Below are 15,692 nucleotides of genomic sequence, written 5' to 3'. Positions count from 1 at the left end.
AATTGCAGGGAAAGGAAGTACTATATTGACAGTCCCCAATTCTTATCTCATCAGAGACTGTAAAAATCTAGATAAAAAATGTCAACCTTCTTTCTCCCTTGACCAAACATGCACGAACAGTCTGTTGAATAATAATAATACTTTAAAATGCACTGAACCTAATTAAACTTGTATTAAAATTTGTACCTGATTGTGAATTTTCTCCAATGTGTTTGTCTTCGCGATGTGTCTTGTGTACCTAGCAGCAGAAATAAAAAAAATGTGTTAATAGCACCATAAAAAGGTATTCATAATTCTTTGGTCAAATTGAGTTTAAATGCAATGCATGTGAACGAAACATCTATACCTAACTATTAAGATACATTTTCAAGAAATCCCAAATAAGACAAGGCATATAGGATACAGTACATACAGTATAATGAAAAGGTACTTGTAAAGTGTAGCCTTCTTTATTAGCACTGTATTAGCACTATTAGGGTGTACTGTATAGAATAATAAAGGTTTTTGTAAAAAAAATAAAGGTTAAATAAAGGTTTTTGTCAAAAACTATTCTTTACACTGTGTAGGTGTAATACACAGCGTAGTAATAGTCTTTCAATTCTACGCTTCCCAGAACATTTGTTAACGTGACCCCCTCTACTCTTTACTGAATACATGAGCCTTTGGGATGAACAAGAAGTGCTTTCATTGTAAAAGCAAAGGGTGAAAGTTTCTGCTAATTATGTGTGAAAAGATTTCCCCCCTCACTCTTCATTGTATGATTCATTACTGCCTTGCGTCAATGGTAAACACTGTTTTGTGAATCACATCATCAATGCGAACTTCAGGAAAACTTCTGATTCTTCTCTCCAGCATTTGATGTGCTTGGTGGAGAAATGGTAAGCAGTGCCAGGTATCACATTACTTCAAACTCATTATTGATCATTTGAGAAAAAAAAAGAAAATGGATGTAACCAACTTTATTTGATTTCTTTTTTAAAATTGGCGTGCCTGGGCCGGGTCCGACTCGCGTCCTGCTGTTGCCTATGGCAACAGCAACAATTCCACGAGTTCCCAGCCTCCCATTAAAATAGATAGGGAAGCCGTTCAATTTAACCAACCCTTTTTACAATCAGGCTCCCGATCTAGTTCCCAATCTCATTCATTAGAAGCCCTATTTAAATTTCTTCGAGCGGCTGTATCATCCTTCCTTCATTAGAGCTGTATCATCCTTCCTTCATTCCCTGCTTCCCTGTTTCCCTGTTTCCTTGCACTGCGATACAGTGGTTTCCTGTTTATTTTTCCCTAATAGTCTTGATCATTTTTTTCTTTTCTCCCTTTTTGTTTCCCATCTTTTCTCCCTTTTCTTCCTTTTTTTGTAATCCTTTCTTTCTGGTTTGGCTCCCCTGCATCCCCCCTTTAAATTCTTAGCTGAGAGCCTCGTTCTTAACAAACTGACCAGTTACCAGCCTGCATCATTTCCCATCAAATCTCCTGATTCCAACGCCTATCGTCATTTCCTTACCATCTTAAACAGCGCACTGAAAACTGCACTTGGGTTTTGACCATTACACTGCTGCACATTTTACCACCAACTGCAGCATAACAAAAATACTATGGTTACTTTTGCCTAGTGTGTTGGAATCAATAAGCATGCCAGTGTGAAACTATATGCAGCCAGTTTAATAGGGCTTATTCAGTAAACCTTGTAGTTTTAACTGATTCTGAAAGAAAAACTCAGTCACCATATTTAAGGTTCAAAATATATGGCTAAGGATCTGCAGCTGTGGCTGGAAGGTTGCTGGTTCGTATCCCGTGGCCGGCAGAGGAATCCTATTCCGTTGGGCCCCTGAGCAAGGCCCTTCACCCCAACTGCTCCAGGAGCACCGTATAAATGGCTGACCCTACGCTCTGACCCCAAGCTTCTCTCCCTGTCTGCGTGTCTCATGGAGAGCAAGTTGGGGTATGCGAAAAGACAAATTCCTAATACAAGAAATTAAAATAAAGTGATCACAGTGTAGACTGGAGATGCATGGAAGTGAAAAATGATGTACGATCAGGTTGGACTATTGCCATAGATGCAGTAGCCAGTTTAGCATTATGGTGGTATCATCCATTTTGTTACCATGTGCCTGCTATATTTGTCCTAGTCGTAGTAATTGGTAATGTCTAGTCTTTGTCTTTTCTGTACTACTGATCTGATACAGTGACAAAACTAGTATTGTATTTATTGGTATTGATGCACTGATCTATCACAGAGTGATGATCTTTCAGAAGAATCTTCTACAAAATGAAGCAGCACCTTGACACCAGTCAATCTAACTTGATTTAAAGTTAAACACATTCCTCCAAAGGAATACATGAGCATAGGATTAAATATAGATGTGAACCAGTCAGGTATTCAATTGAAAGGTAAAAAAGACACTAAAGAATTTCATGTTTTATCAAAAAAAGCTTAGAAAAGTTTTGAATTTACTTAAACAAATCACATCACAAGGCTTTGCAAATCATTCTATTGCAAGGCACAAGCCTTTGTGTCTTTACTAGTTTCAAATTGTAGTGTTTCACAAGTTACAATCTGACTAGATCGTTTTATTTTTTGGACTTTGGAGCACCACATATAGGATTTTTTGTTGCAACTACATAAAATGAAATAAAAATTATAAGCACAGTTTATGCAAATTATAACACAATTCAATAGTTGTCTTCCTATTTACTGTAGACATGTCTAGCAATTTTGTTTTTAATAACTGTGGGCTTCATTTCAAGGTAAACTAAAATATTGCACAGTAGAGAAGATAGTTCTTTGCTTATCAATTACCATCCATTATTAATCCTTTTACAAGATGAATTACTCCTCAATGAGAGAATTGAACATGGCTCAACACAGGCTGGAGGTGCTGGTGAATTAAAGCTAACAGCAATCAACACCCATATTTCTATGTTGCTAAGCAACAGTCTACCAAGTGAGCACGGTATTGGTCATTCTCCTGCAGTGTCTATTCTGTTGTACATTGAGTTTCTAGATTTTGGATTTTAAATGCAATCAGGTACAAAGTGTTGAGTTCAGTCGTGATAAAATATTGAAGCTAATGTTGAAAATCATCTGCACAAAACACACAAATGTTTGGATGAATATGTGAAAGTAGAATCCCAAATAAATAATGGCTATAGTGTGTAAATAAACTGACCTGATAAGAAATAATAAAAACTAATACGTTTCCTACAATACCATTGCATTTCTATAAAGATCAGAATGTTGGAATTTGATAACAGATTAAAAACATAAAAAGCTAATTGAACAGGGAGTTTTTTTATTTTAATAGTGAAACAAAATTGCATTGAAAGAATCCAGACAAAAAACATCCTAATATTGAAAATGTTACAAGCAATATTATTTATTTTGAATAAAAATGAGTAGTTTTTAATTTATTCTAGTATTTGTCTATTAACCTATGAACTGCAACTATTTATTCACCTAATGCACTGCTCTCCATGCTGTGACACTTTTACTGACAAATTTGTAAAAATGTATTTCAGAAACACACCCACAAATCTCAGGGATGGGATAAATTGTGTTTATTCGACAAAATCAAGCCGTGATGATGTGATAACAGTCTGACAGACTAGTGCATGAGATGGCTGCCAACCGGCCATTAGAGGACGCCAAAGGACACTCTGGTTTGTAAATAGACACACCAGGTGCTGATTAGTAAATTGGATAATTTGTGGTAAATTTCACATTCTTTCATGTGGTTAATTAAGGGAAAGTTGTGTGTAATAAGTCATGGTGTAAATTTCACGTTTATTATCCCTCTATCCCAGCATAAGTGACTAAAATCTTATTTTTCTGACACCACCATGCAAGTGATATGACATATATTAGCAGAGCAAGCACACAGATTAGAGTGGTGTTCTGGTGCAGTGAGTGAGGAGACCAGCTTCCCTTTAGGCCATAAGATGGCACTATGGGCACAGACTGGCAGCTATCCAGTTCCTGTTTCAATCAGACATTTCTCATCACACAGTAACGGAGTAACGGATTGCATAAATAAGATGTGAGCTCTAACACACCTAGAGATTTTCTAGAGATACAACAGAATCTTTTTTTACCAGCTTCTTACTTCTGGGAAGGTTCTCAAAAGCATAGGGTTGAAAAAATGAATTGCATCCTGTATGACACACCTATCCATTTCAGGGTATGTAGACCCACAGAATTTAGAGACACAAATTAACCTTGTCAATGGAAGGAGAGAGGAAACTGGAGAAATTGCAGAAAGCCAACATGAGCCATACAGTAATAAACTCAAGACCCAAGAGCTGTGAAGCAGCATTGCTAAATGCCATACATGCCCACACCTCCTAAAATATCACATTAAAAAACAGGCTAATGAGTGTTGCATAAGAAATTAATGGTAAAAACATATGGTTTGCTTCTTATGCGTCATTTTTAGTATATATTTCTGTAATCTCAACACAAGAAGCCATGCATCTAATTTTCAGATAATGCATTGTTCAAATGACTGATGAAGCTGCTTTAAGAGATGTAAAAATCCTTAAGATACACCAGTCCTCTAGAACTGGACTTGGACAATCCTAATACAAAAAATGTATTAATAATAACCACAAAAATAGTATTATTGAATTTACTTCTCAACAGTGATCACAAAAATATGTATGGAGTCCCTGGGGTGTGGTTCAAGGCCTGTTTAATTACATTATAATGTCAGTAATGACAGATCTCAAAGAATGTGGTACAGTGCAATGCTATAGAGCAGTTGGTAAGATTTTTGCTTTTATTCTTTGGATGAAATTCACAAAGTAAACATCTATCCTTTTCTCCATTTTTCTAACAGCTTCAGGGTTGAGGGGAGAGTCAGAGCCTATCCCAGCAAGCAACAGGTACAAGGAAGGGTACACTCTGGACAAACATGTACAGTACAGACTCACACCAATAAGCCAATTTCCCCAGAAGCCAATTAACCTAGATATCTACCAGGTATGGGAAGAAACCTGAGCACCTGGAGAAAACCCACGTGAACATACAAACTCCACACAGATAGCACCCCATGTCTGGAATGTAACCCAGGGCCCCAGCACTGTGAGGCAACAATGCTAACAACTGTGCCACAATGCCACCCCAGAAGGGAACCAAAAATCATCTAAAAATCAGACACTTTTAGATAAGGTGTCTAGTTCACAGATTTGGATTTTGTGACCAATATGTCAAAAGAGCACAAAATGAGACAACTTACTGTGCTTCTATGTAACTCATCACATCTTAAATATTCATTTGCCTGTTGTTTTTACAAACAGAGCCTAGATGCTTTATCTTAATATACTGTATAACTCAGTGGTTCTCAAACTGTGGTATGCGTACCTGCAGTGGTACGCGGAGTGCCGCCAGGTGGTACGCCAAATGACCCTGGAATTGTGTTGTGTGCGCTGAAAAATTGGGACGGGTTTTCATATTTTGTATTTTAATACGTGTCGAATACGCAGCCTACGTACTATGATACAGTGCGCGCTAATACTTCAGTGGACACAAGAGATACTTTGTAATTCTATACCACTCTATAGGAATGCGTGCTATGGACGCAAGTGACCAATTGTATTTAAAAAAAAGCTACTGTATCTCCAGCAAATAGGGAGGTAGGAGAATGTGCGTGATTTTAGAACAATGCCAATGTTGTAAACACAGGAATGCGTAGAAATACATGCTACGAATGCTGGTAATCTTGTGAGCACAGGAAAGCGTGATAGATAACAGAAAAATATTTAAGAACTGTTCTAAGTTAATTTGAGAAAAATACACCGAATGTCTCTGTGTTTCTTAAAACTTAAAATAAATACGTAAATAAAAACGGAAACGCGGAAAAATACAAGCTTGTGGATTGCTAAAGCAGGTAAGCCCCACACTATTTTTGAAGAACCTTATTTACAGTTGGCAAAAGAGCTGACACGTATTATGTGTGGAGAAAAAGCTGCTAAAGAGCTTGACCTGCTGCCCCCCCGAAAGACACAGTCACTCATAGAATTATTGAAATGAAGGATTATATCAAAAGTACGCTGATAGAGCGCGTTAAGATGAGCAGATGTTTTTCACTGCAATTAGATGAGTCTGTAGTCAATTTGGACAATTTGCTAGTTTATGTTAGATATGAGTTTGAGGGCATGTCCAATGAGGACTTTCTGTTCTGTAAGCCGCTACCAACAGGAACTACAGGAGAGCACATATTTCAGCTTCTGAATGAATTTATCGAAGAGAATGGCATCGACTGGATAAAACGTGTCGGAGTTTGTACAGACGGTGCTAGAGCAATGACAAGCCGACACAGCGGTGTAGTGGCACGAATTAGAGAGGTTGCTGCAGAAATTAATGGACGCATTGCAACATCCACCGCGAGACTTTTGCCGTCAAGAAAATGCCTGACGATTTAAAATCTGTTAGACTCTGTTGTGAAATGTATCAAGGCTCGAAAAATTAATTCACATCTGCTTTGTTCGACTAAACAGGCTCACCCCTCTCACTGAAATGGTGCTTTTTTATTATTTTTATTTGTTGTTGTTACTCTTTTTTCTGTAAAACACTTTGAGAAGCCACCTTTAAAGGCACCATATCAATTAAAGTTTTTATTATAATATTTATTATATGTACAGTATGTGTGAGTGTGTGTGGACGCGCGCTCATGTTGGTCATTGAGAATTTCTGGGGTTCCTATGAGATGATGACTTGTAGGTGGTACTTGGATGCTTTGGTTAGATTAGGGGTGGTACTTGGTCCAAAAAGTTTGAGAACTACTGGTATAACCCAATAATTATTTGCAACTTTAAGCAACAAATGTCTCTTCACTGTCTCTTAATGGCAGTTTCATATGGTTTTCATTGTGGGTGAGACAAATGAACATGTATCTCACCTGAATCATAAAATAATCTCATGTATCAAAAATGTCATCTGCAATTCCCAGAACACAACCAAATGTCTTAAATGGGAAGAAAAGCACAATGTAAAAATAACTGAAAGAAATGCAGGCCATTTGGCTGCAAAGAATCAATAGGAATGACTCAGATCACCTTGAAGGTACAGGATGAAAGTGCCAATGTGCTAATATTGGCAAGAACATAGCACTCAGCTCCTAAAAATAGTTTTTGCTCTGGCAGTGAGCCTTATCCGAGATCCTAGTACTATAATAGGATCGTAGCTTGGAAGTTGTTTGAAATCCCCAAATATTCTATTTTAAAGGCAACTATATAATAAAATCACACTATGGTATTTCTGCTATTTGCTGAATGTACAGAAGGCTAAATACATTAATGGATCTGGTAAACAAACTTTAATGACACACTAATAAGTTTAAACCAATTTATGTGTATTAAAATATTTTTGTTATAAAAGAATAAATGTTAACTGGTACAGTGCTTTTTAAAGATCTCACTGAAATGCTTACAACTGGTAATAAATTGTTATACTACATTATTTGTGATTTGTAATATTTCTGGTACTATATGTACTTCCAGTTGCTTTTATGAGGAGGACTGTATGTCATTTCCATAACCCACTGAGTACAGCTCCAGCTAAATGGAATGGCAAACTGGCATTGCACAGAACTGAATAAAAGCAAAAATACTAGAGATTTGTTTTTAAAATCTTATACAGATGAAAAGATTTTAAAATATGAGCTATACTGTGGTGTCCTTCTGGTCAGTTTTATGACTCAAGCCATAAGCCACAGTATACTGCATATAGAGTAGTATAGAATAGTTCCTTTTATTGCAGTTACAATTTCAGCCATACAACTTTTTTTATTTCAAACTTACAAAATCCTTTTTGATAGAGGTAAAAGACTAACAACAGCACACAACTTCTCACCTGTTTATTATTGTCGCTGCAAAGTTTCTTGATTGAAACAAAATGTCTAATTTTCCTGAAAGGGGAAAAAAACTGATTGTGAAAAGTGATTCTTAGCAAGCAGAAAAAAATACAGATCATACAACTTTAGAGAAAGCAACGAGAAAAGATACATCTGTTAAGTGGTTCAAGCTGATTTTAATTTTATTTCTATTTTAGCATTGTGTTTCTAAATTTGTATTAAGGTATGGAAAGGCACTCACAAGCGCTTTGAATATAATCAAAGAATGTAATAAATATGGTAAACAATTTAGTTGCTCAAATACCAGCAGAGACTAATTAAATAGAAAATAACAAACAGCAAAGACAAAAAAAAAACAATGACATAATTCTGATTTTTTGAAGGGGTTATATGTTTTGCCTAGGACTTTATCTCGCGCAGACCTCACTGAAGCCCTTAGAAAGAATAGCTGTGAACTTCAGCAGAGCGGCTTATTATTAATAAGCAATTAGTAGCCAGCTAATTGACAAAACCATGAGAATACCAATTACAGCATTTAAATGTAACACAACTTTCAGCATGCCACTAAATCCTACCCAGTGAGGTATAGTACAAGCACACAGAAATACTCAGATACAGTATATGACTTCACAATCTATGCTGACTCATCTCCAAGTTAACAACCACGACCACTGTTATGATTTTAAAATCAAGAACAGATGGGCTCGGTATACTTTCACAACACTTTGAAGGAACGAATGAGGCAAACCCTAGCATTAATATTAAACGAATATATTATACCCAGCCAATATGTCATGGCTGATTGACAACCAACCTGGCTTGCCAGTATAATCCTTGTACTTTAAGGGGAGAATGAAGGACTCTGCACAAGCTTTTCAAACATGACAGCCTGTCAGTGCCCCTAGTTACCAGACATGCTGCGAGCTCTGCAGTGCCTCAGTAGACACTCAGCACTAATTGAATAAGTGGTACTCTCATACTGATAAAAACTGTTAGAAACCTCGCAGATATTGTTGTTAAGTGCAAAACCAAAGAAACCCAACTTCAATGGCATGACTCATCCACTTGTACATCCTTGTTTCACTAACTTTGGTCACAACCCACTAATGACACAGCCCAGCCGTTAACCAGTTATAGAGCTTATAGGGGCTCATCTTACCCATTAAGTGAGTATCTTTACCAGTTTGAGCAACTGAAGACCTGAAGACCCTGAATTAATTATTTTTAGGGAACAATGAGATGTTATTCAATCTTTCAAGCTGTTAAATTCTAGAAACTCACCAGGGTCAATTCATTTACTGTTCTTCCATTGTGACTGAATAGCAACTAATATTTCCTGGAAATTACGCATGGTTGCTATCAAAGGACAAAATTTTTTGTCATTTCTCATTGGACAAAAACAGAATTAAATTGCTCGAGCACCTCAATGTAAAGGAAGCAGGGAGAACTGATTGCTTACCCTCCCTGACCAATGACTGGTGTTATTTTAACGTGCTGCTGTATGCTGTCTCCAGTCTTCCTCCTGGCGTAGTAAATACCCTGCCATTCCTAAAGCAAGACAGGGAATCACTGACAGAGTGTACAATTTGGCTTCAATGCCATTGCCCAGAAATTACAAAGCAAACAGCAATTCTATATGAGACCTGACATTTCATTTTAATTAGAACTCGGCTGCACCCACAAAAAATGTTTAAATGTTAAAATCTCCAAGATATTTCTCTTGTAGAAGATACAAGAGAATGTTCATTAGGATAGCCATGTACAGTATAGTTGCAGACAGAGTTCTGTACTCTAGACTTGAAAGATGGATTCAAGTCTCTAATGGGATGTTACTGCTGCATTCTTGAGTATGGTACTTCACTAAGAGTATCCTCGTGTGTAAATGGGTAACTTCTCTGATTATTGTTGTAGATAGGAATTTTTCTTCCACTGACTTAAAGTAACTAGTAAAATGATGATCTTTCTAGTTCTTATAGAGACCAGATCTAATTCACTCACCTTTCCTTTTTTGATACACGTATTGATGGTGTCCAAAAGATCAGCTCGGTTTTTGTCACTTTTTGGCAATTCAGTCAGTTCTTTGCCTATGAGCTCTCCCTTACGGTACCCCATCATCTTCTCAAAGGCTGGATTCACATACTTGGAAAAAGATGCAAAATAAATAAAAATATTGCACCCTTGCAGAAAAGTCCTGACTAAAGCTCTAATAACAAACAATGTAATTAATAACTGACAAAGAAACGCTTTGTCTTTTAGACGTGCATGTAAAGGAAAACTGCGTGCATGTAAACTAACCTGTGAAAGGACAATGTAATTGAATCACAAAAACAGAGCAAAGCATTTTTCAGACAAAATAAGTTTAAATTCACTAGGTTCGTATAAATTAGAATTAAGTGTTTAAAAAACACAATAGATGATATATACAGTAAAATGGTATTTACAAATGTTTGTAAATTGGTATTAAAAAAGAAAATTCATTTTTAACATTAAATATGTTTATCAAATGAGATCAGAACGATATTAAAGCAAACTAAACCAAATCTCAACTATCATTCCATTGTGTGCCATGTGGGTGACACCCATCACAGGGTGAAGCAGGGTTTTTCAGGGCAGGCCCTACATATAGATAATTAGTTTTATTAGGGACTAATTCATCTAGCATACTGGCACAGAAACAATCCAAAAGGAACATGTAAACACAATTGGTATGTAATTGTGGTCTGGGTCACCTGCTTGATTATTCCTCAGTATTTATTTTTGTGGTGTTTGACTGGGTTTATGCTATGTCATTTAGATTTGGCACTGGAGCGTTATAGGTGGTTGCTGTCAGGTGGATTGGACTTGTAAGATAACCAGAGTTAGACAGTGATGACTTACTTATATATAATTACCTATAACAGGAGCCCTGTGAGGGTGGAGATCTGTTGCAGGGAGCTATTCAGTGAGATTAAAGGGACTTCAAGAGGTCTGGGCAACCAGTGCCAAATCAGCATAGAGCCCAGGACTCTTCCAAGAGTATTTCCAAGTACATCAATACCCTTTTTGCTTAAAGCTGACTTGGAGTTACAAATACCAGAACATTTTGATTATTTGGTAAAATAATTTCTGAAATGTATATTTTTAGGTTTAAAAAAGGGCTTCAGTACCTTTAAGAGAGTATTCTGTAATGTGTGCTCTGTTCACCATCCTTTCATCCTACCTGTATGACATGGTCTTCACTGGTTATTTCTACTGCCTCTTGACAGTGCTCCAATGCAGTGAAGACTGAATTACAGGCTCTACAGGGTACAGCAGCAGAAATAAATATTCACGTCTGATGTCATTCACTATCAACCAAAAAAGATTTACTGCAAAATGCTGGCTGCAATCAATGAGAATCAATTTGAATTTAAACAGGCAAAGGTTCATTCCATGCTGAAAGCTATGGAGTGAACGTTTACCAGTTTCTTTGCAGCCCACACATTTTGATGCAGCTCCATACCGGACTTAAATTTAAACATACTGTATGACTGTTGCCAACTAAAAGTATATACATCCATTTTCTAATTTTATCCAATACAGGGTTCTGAGGGAGCTGGAGTCCATCCCGGCTATATGGGCGCAAGGTAGGGCACACCCCGGACGGGGTGCCAGTCCATCGCAGGGCACACACAGACACACACATTCACACCAGGGTCAATTTTCCTGTAAGCCAAATAATGTACCAGTATGTCTTTAGACTTTAAGAGGAAACCAGTGCACCAGGCGAAAACCCACATGAACACAAGGAGAACATACAAACTCTCCGCAAATAGCACCCCAGGAATTGAACCCAGGGCCCCAGTACTGTGAGGAAGCAATGCTAGCCACTGCGCCACCATGCTGTCCAGCATATATACAGTATTTGGGAAAAACTAGACTTCTTATTCTACATTAAACTCTTTTCCATGCTCGAGGGGAAATACTTTGACATCTTCTATGTTTCAAACTTATCCAGATAGCGTTTTCGACACCACGGTTATCATTTTGGAAGATTTTTCCATTTTTGCATTTTTAATTGGGGCGCAGAAGGCGAGGCTTTGGTTATGATCAAGTGGCAGGTCAAAGCCAGCAGAGCAGGGTCCTGCCACACTCCAGCTGTGCGGGTTCCTCTCAGTGCTGGCAGTGACAGCTGCACCTCTGTTCACGGACACCGTTACCCTGAGCTGGCGGAACGCTGCTGAAATGGTTAGAGCCCCATTCCTTAGTGTTGCAAGGAACGTGTCAGCAGCAAACTGTTTCCTTGTGTGCTTAAACAGGATTAACATCTGCAGATGATGCAGAAATTCTTTTAAACAGCCCGATAACTCTGTTTGCATCGAGATACTTAGACAAAGAGAAGGCAGGATCTAAAAATCAAACTGTGTGGGAAAGGTGGAGACAGTTCTGAAACACCTCCAAGAAATAGAATATGGATATCTTCTTTAAAAGTGTTAAATTGCATATTTGTTAGTACTCTACCAAAATGTAATTGCATTACTTGCTATATATGATTTTAATATGTCAGACAGAAGTGTAGCCCATGCAATAACGTTAAATTTAAAATGCTGACTTTGAAGCATGCAGAAAATTATCTGAACTGTAATTATAATATGCAGTATGCACTTGATCTGTTTGCTTTATATGAGTAATCTGTGTGCTACGCACAGAAAATATGTTTGGGATTCACATTTTAGTCCATAACAGCAAGGCTAAAAACAACCACTTCAAAGAAAAAGCTCTCTGAATCTTCCTGGAATGGCTAGTGGTCCAACATGTTAGAGCCAAATTAATTAAGCATAGTTTTACTTTCCTTTGAAAAATGCATTAAAGCTTAAGTCTGAGTAACAGAAGCAGTGGTGAATTTAAACTATTTAAAAAAATATTATCACGCAAAACCATTACTGCAGAAAAAATCACACTTCTTGTTTTGGTCTTTTCACAGGCCGCTTTCAGTCCACTAAAACTAGAACAGATCCAGTGTGTGACTGAGTCATTTCAACAAATGTTTGCCTTTTAAATGCAGACACCTCCTAGAACCTCTTTGTACACATCATAGCCTTCCGACGGCTGCCACCTCAATATTAGGATCTAGAGTACATAAAATAATTGTAATTTTTATAATCCTCCCTTTTCCTTTTCTATTTCACAAATACAGTATCTTTTCCAAGCACTCTAAATATTATATGACATTTGCCATGTAATTAAGGCCTTGTTACTTGCAATTTACTAACAAAATCTTTTTTTTAATTTTGGATCTGCATAGAAGCCTCCATTTTTTCACTAAGTCTAAAAAATAGAGAAATGGTTATAAACACAAAAAGGGAAAACGAGAAGTCGTGGGACAGGTCTATCACATGTAATGTTATGAGTAGTTAAAGACTAATGAATAATTACCCTCACAATGGATGGAGTTACTGTTTTAGGTGCCCCTATCATCTGGCAGGCAGGGCATTGATTCCTCATTGGAAAGGTAGGTGTTCTTATTGGGGGTGAGGAACAAGCTACCTAGTCATTTTGTTGAATCCGATACCCAGCATTCTTCTAAGGCTGGATGAGATCCTCATATTAGCTACTACCCATTACTCTTCATTACTTTTCTTATGTTCCTAAGGGTGCAGGTTTCTAAGGGAAAATAAGGAAAGAAGGAAAAGCACCAGGGTGTAAGAAAGGGACATACCTTAGCTTGAAAAGAGACCGCACCTCTCCGTGTTCTATCTGGATGAGCTCATTGTAGCACGCTGTTACACTGCTATTTTCAACATATCTCTGTAAGTAAGCAAATTCAGTAAAGTCAGTAATTTGTTGCAGATGTTATTCAGTACAACTACTTCAGGAAGTCATGAACCTTAATGCATTCATAAAAAGACATTTGTCTCAAGAAAAATCATTTTCATACCCATGGAATATTTAAGTTCTTCAAATCTCATTCATCAGACAGTGACTGATATCCCTGGTAAATAAGACCTTGGTTATATATAACTACAATTAACAAGCTGCAAAGTAACAATAAGAGCGGCAGAGAATTCATTTTCTTGATCAAACAACAGAAGTTTAATGACGCACAATGAACCCCATGTTTAAGATACATACTGCAGTATAGCTGTATATAGTACCGTATGCTGATGTCACTACAGTGTGTATAAATTAGATTTCTTCTGGTAGTCAGATTTACAATGCAATATTGTTCGTTTTGCAAAACACTTCAGAGATCTTTCATCACAAGTCATACATATGCATTTAACCGCCATAAATAACTATCAGCAAATACATATTCAGCAGTCTGTGCTAACCTTTCTTAACCATGATATGATCACTGTTCCCAGGGAGTTATTTTGTACTATACATGACTGTGAACTTTATTAGTCACAGAGCACACATAATTCCAATTTAGTGCGAATCAGAAAATTTACATTATGGGAAGCATGAGGAAAGAGTCTTTGAATCACATCAAGCAGTATTAATAGACAATTCTTGTTTAACCTCATAGTTGAGATACAGTATGCAATGTCATATATTGTTTATATTTCCACCTCTCAACATAGTTCATATCCACCACAATGTATTTCTTACATAGCTAGGTAGTGGAAAGCAAAAAATGATGCAGGCAAGCTCTACACACATTATGTAATGCTAATATTAAGTTCTGTGAGTGACATGGGCAAAGGCTTCAGTGAGTTATTGCTTCTTCAAAATGCATTCAAACTACATCCTGAATGAAAAGGCCTTGGCTGGCTGCAGTTTGAGATGGGATAGGTTGATTGAGTGATGCCACAGCAAAATCTGGCAATAAAAATTGTGGCGGATCCACAGTTCTTTAGTAATGACCATTGCACAAAGGAACACAGTCCCTCTATTTCAGCTTGCATTCATGTTGCATGCATGTCCAATATGTGATGATTATGTTGATCCATTTATGGCTCAGTAGACCTCGTATTGCAGGCACAGATGAGTTTCTGCACAGAGCTTGGACTGATCAGTAAGGTGCTTGCCCTGTGCCTAACAAAATCAATCCGTAAGCAAGAGTGATCTTCTTGATATGTTCAATAGTTGTATCATTCACTAATGCACTTATTCTACCAAACTTTGGAGCATCATCAAAGCTACTTTATTTCTCTTTGAGCCTCTTAACACACTTGACTAGGCTATATACTCATCCCGTTACATTCAACCAGCTTTTCTGAATGTTCACAGTGTTAAGCGCCCCCTTTGCAAGGAAATGTAATCACTGTTCAAACCACTTTCCATGTATACCATTTGGACTAGGATGTCAATTGAAAAAAAAATACAATTTCTCATTTGCTGGTCAGAAACAACCTGCAAAAACAAATTTATTTTTAACAGTTTTCAAATACCCACCAGAAAACTAGAAAAAGAAATAAAAAACTAAATATGCTGATAATGCAAGTGTCTATCACATCTGCTTTAGCAAACCAAATTTAGTAAATGAGAACAAAATTACTAACATGTAATACAATGAGGTGAATGTCTTCCGTAGGAAATAATAGACAGAAGAAATCAGCTTGTGTCTGTAACATTCCTTAGTCCTTACATAGACAGGCAGTGAATTTCAAGAAAAGATTCAACCATAAAACCAGGGAATCTTCTAAATATCTGGGATAAATAATAAGAAAAAAATATGTTTGTGCAAATTATGTTGAAGTAATTGTGTAAATATAATAATAATAATAATTGCTTACACTTATATAGCACTTTTCTAGACACTCCACTCAAAGCGATTTACAGGTAATGGGGATCCCTTCCACCACCACCATTGTGCAGCATCCACCTGGATGATGCAACAGCAGCCATAGTGTGCCAGAACGGTCACCACACATCAGCTAT

At 37.1% G+C, this 15,692-nt stretch overlaps 1 protein-coding gene across 1 annotated transcript in view; it reads right to left on the bottom strand.

The window, feature by feature from the left end:
* Positions 1–15,692, bottom strand: part of pde8b (phosphodiesterase 8B) — a 95,109-nt gene that overhangs the window by 14,789 nt on the left and 64,628 nt on the right. The window contains exons 6-11 of the mRNA XM_088910641.1: positions 13,528–13,616; positions 11,050–11,128; positions 9,849–9,989; positions 9,310–9,398; positions 7,850–7,904; positions 187–238 (exon numbers count right to left, since the gene is read on the bottom strand). Of these exons, the coding sequence (XP_088766767.1) occupies positions 187–238; positions 7,850–7,904; positions 9,310–9,398; positions 9,849–9,989; positions 11,050–11,128; positions 13,528–13,616 (505 nt within the window). The remainder of the gene's footprint in view (positions 1–186; positions 239–7,849; positions 7,905–9,309; positions 9,399–9,848; positions 9,990–11,049; positions 11,129–13,527; positions 13,617–15,692) is intronic.

Source organism: Atractosteus spatula, chromosome 3 (assembly GCF_055471065.1).
Source record: "Atractosteus spatula isolate fAtrSpa1 chromosome 3, fAtrSpa1.hap1, whole genome shotgun sequence".
Taxonomy (NCBI): domain Eukaryota; kingdom Metazoa; phylum Chordata; class Actinopteri; order Semionotiformes; family Lepisosteidae; genus Atractosteus; species Atractosteus spatula.
The sequence above is the reverse complement of the archived record's forward strand: the minus strand, read 5'-3'. Positions and strand labels throughout refer to the sequence as shown.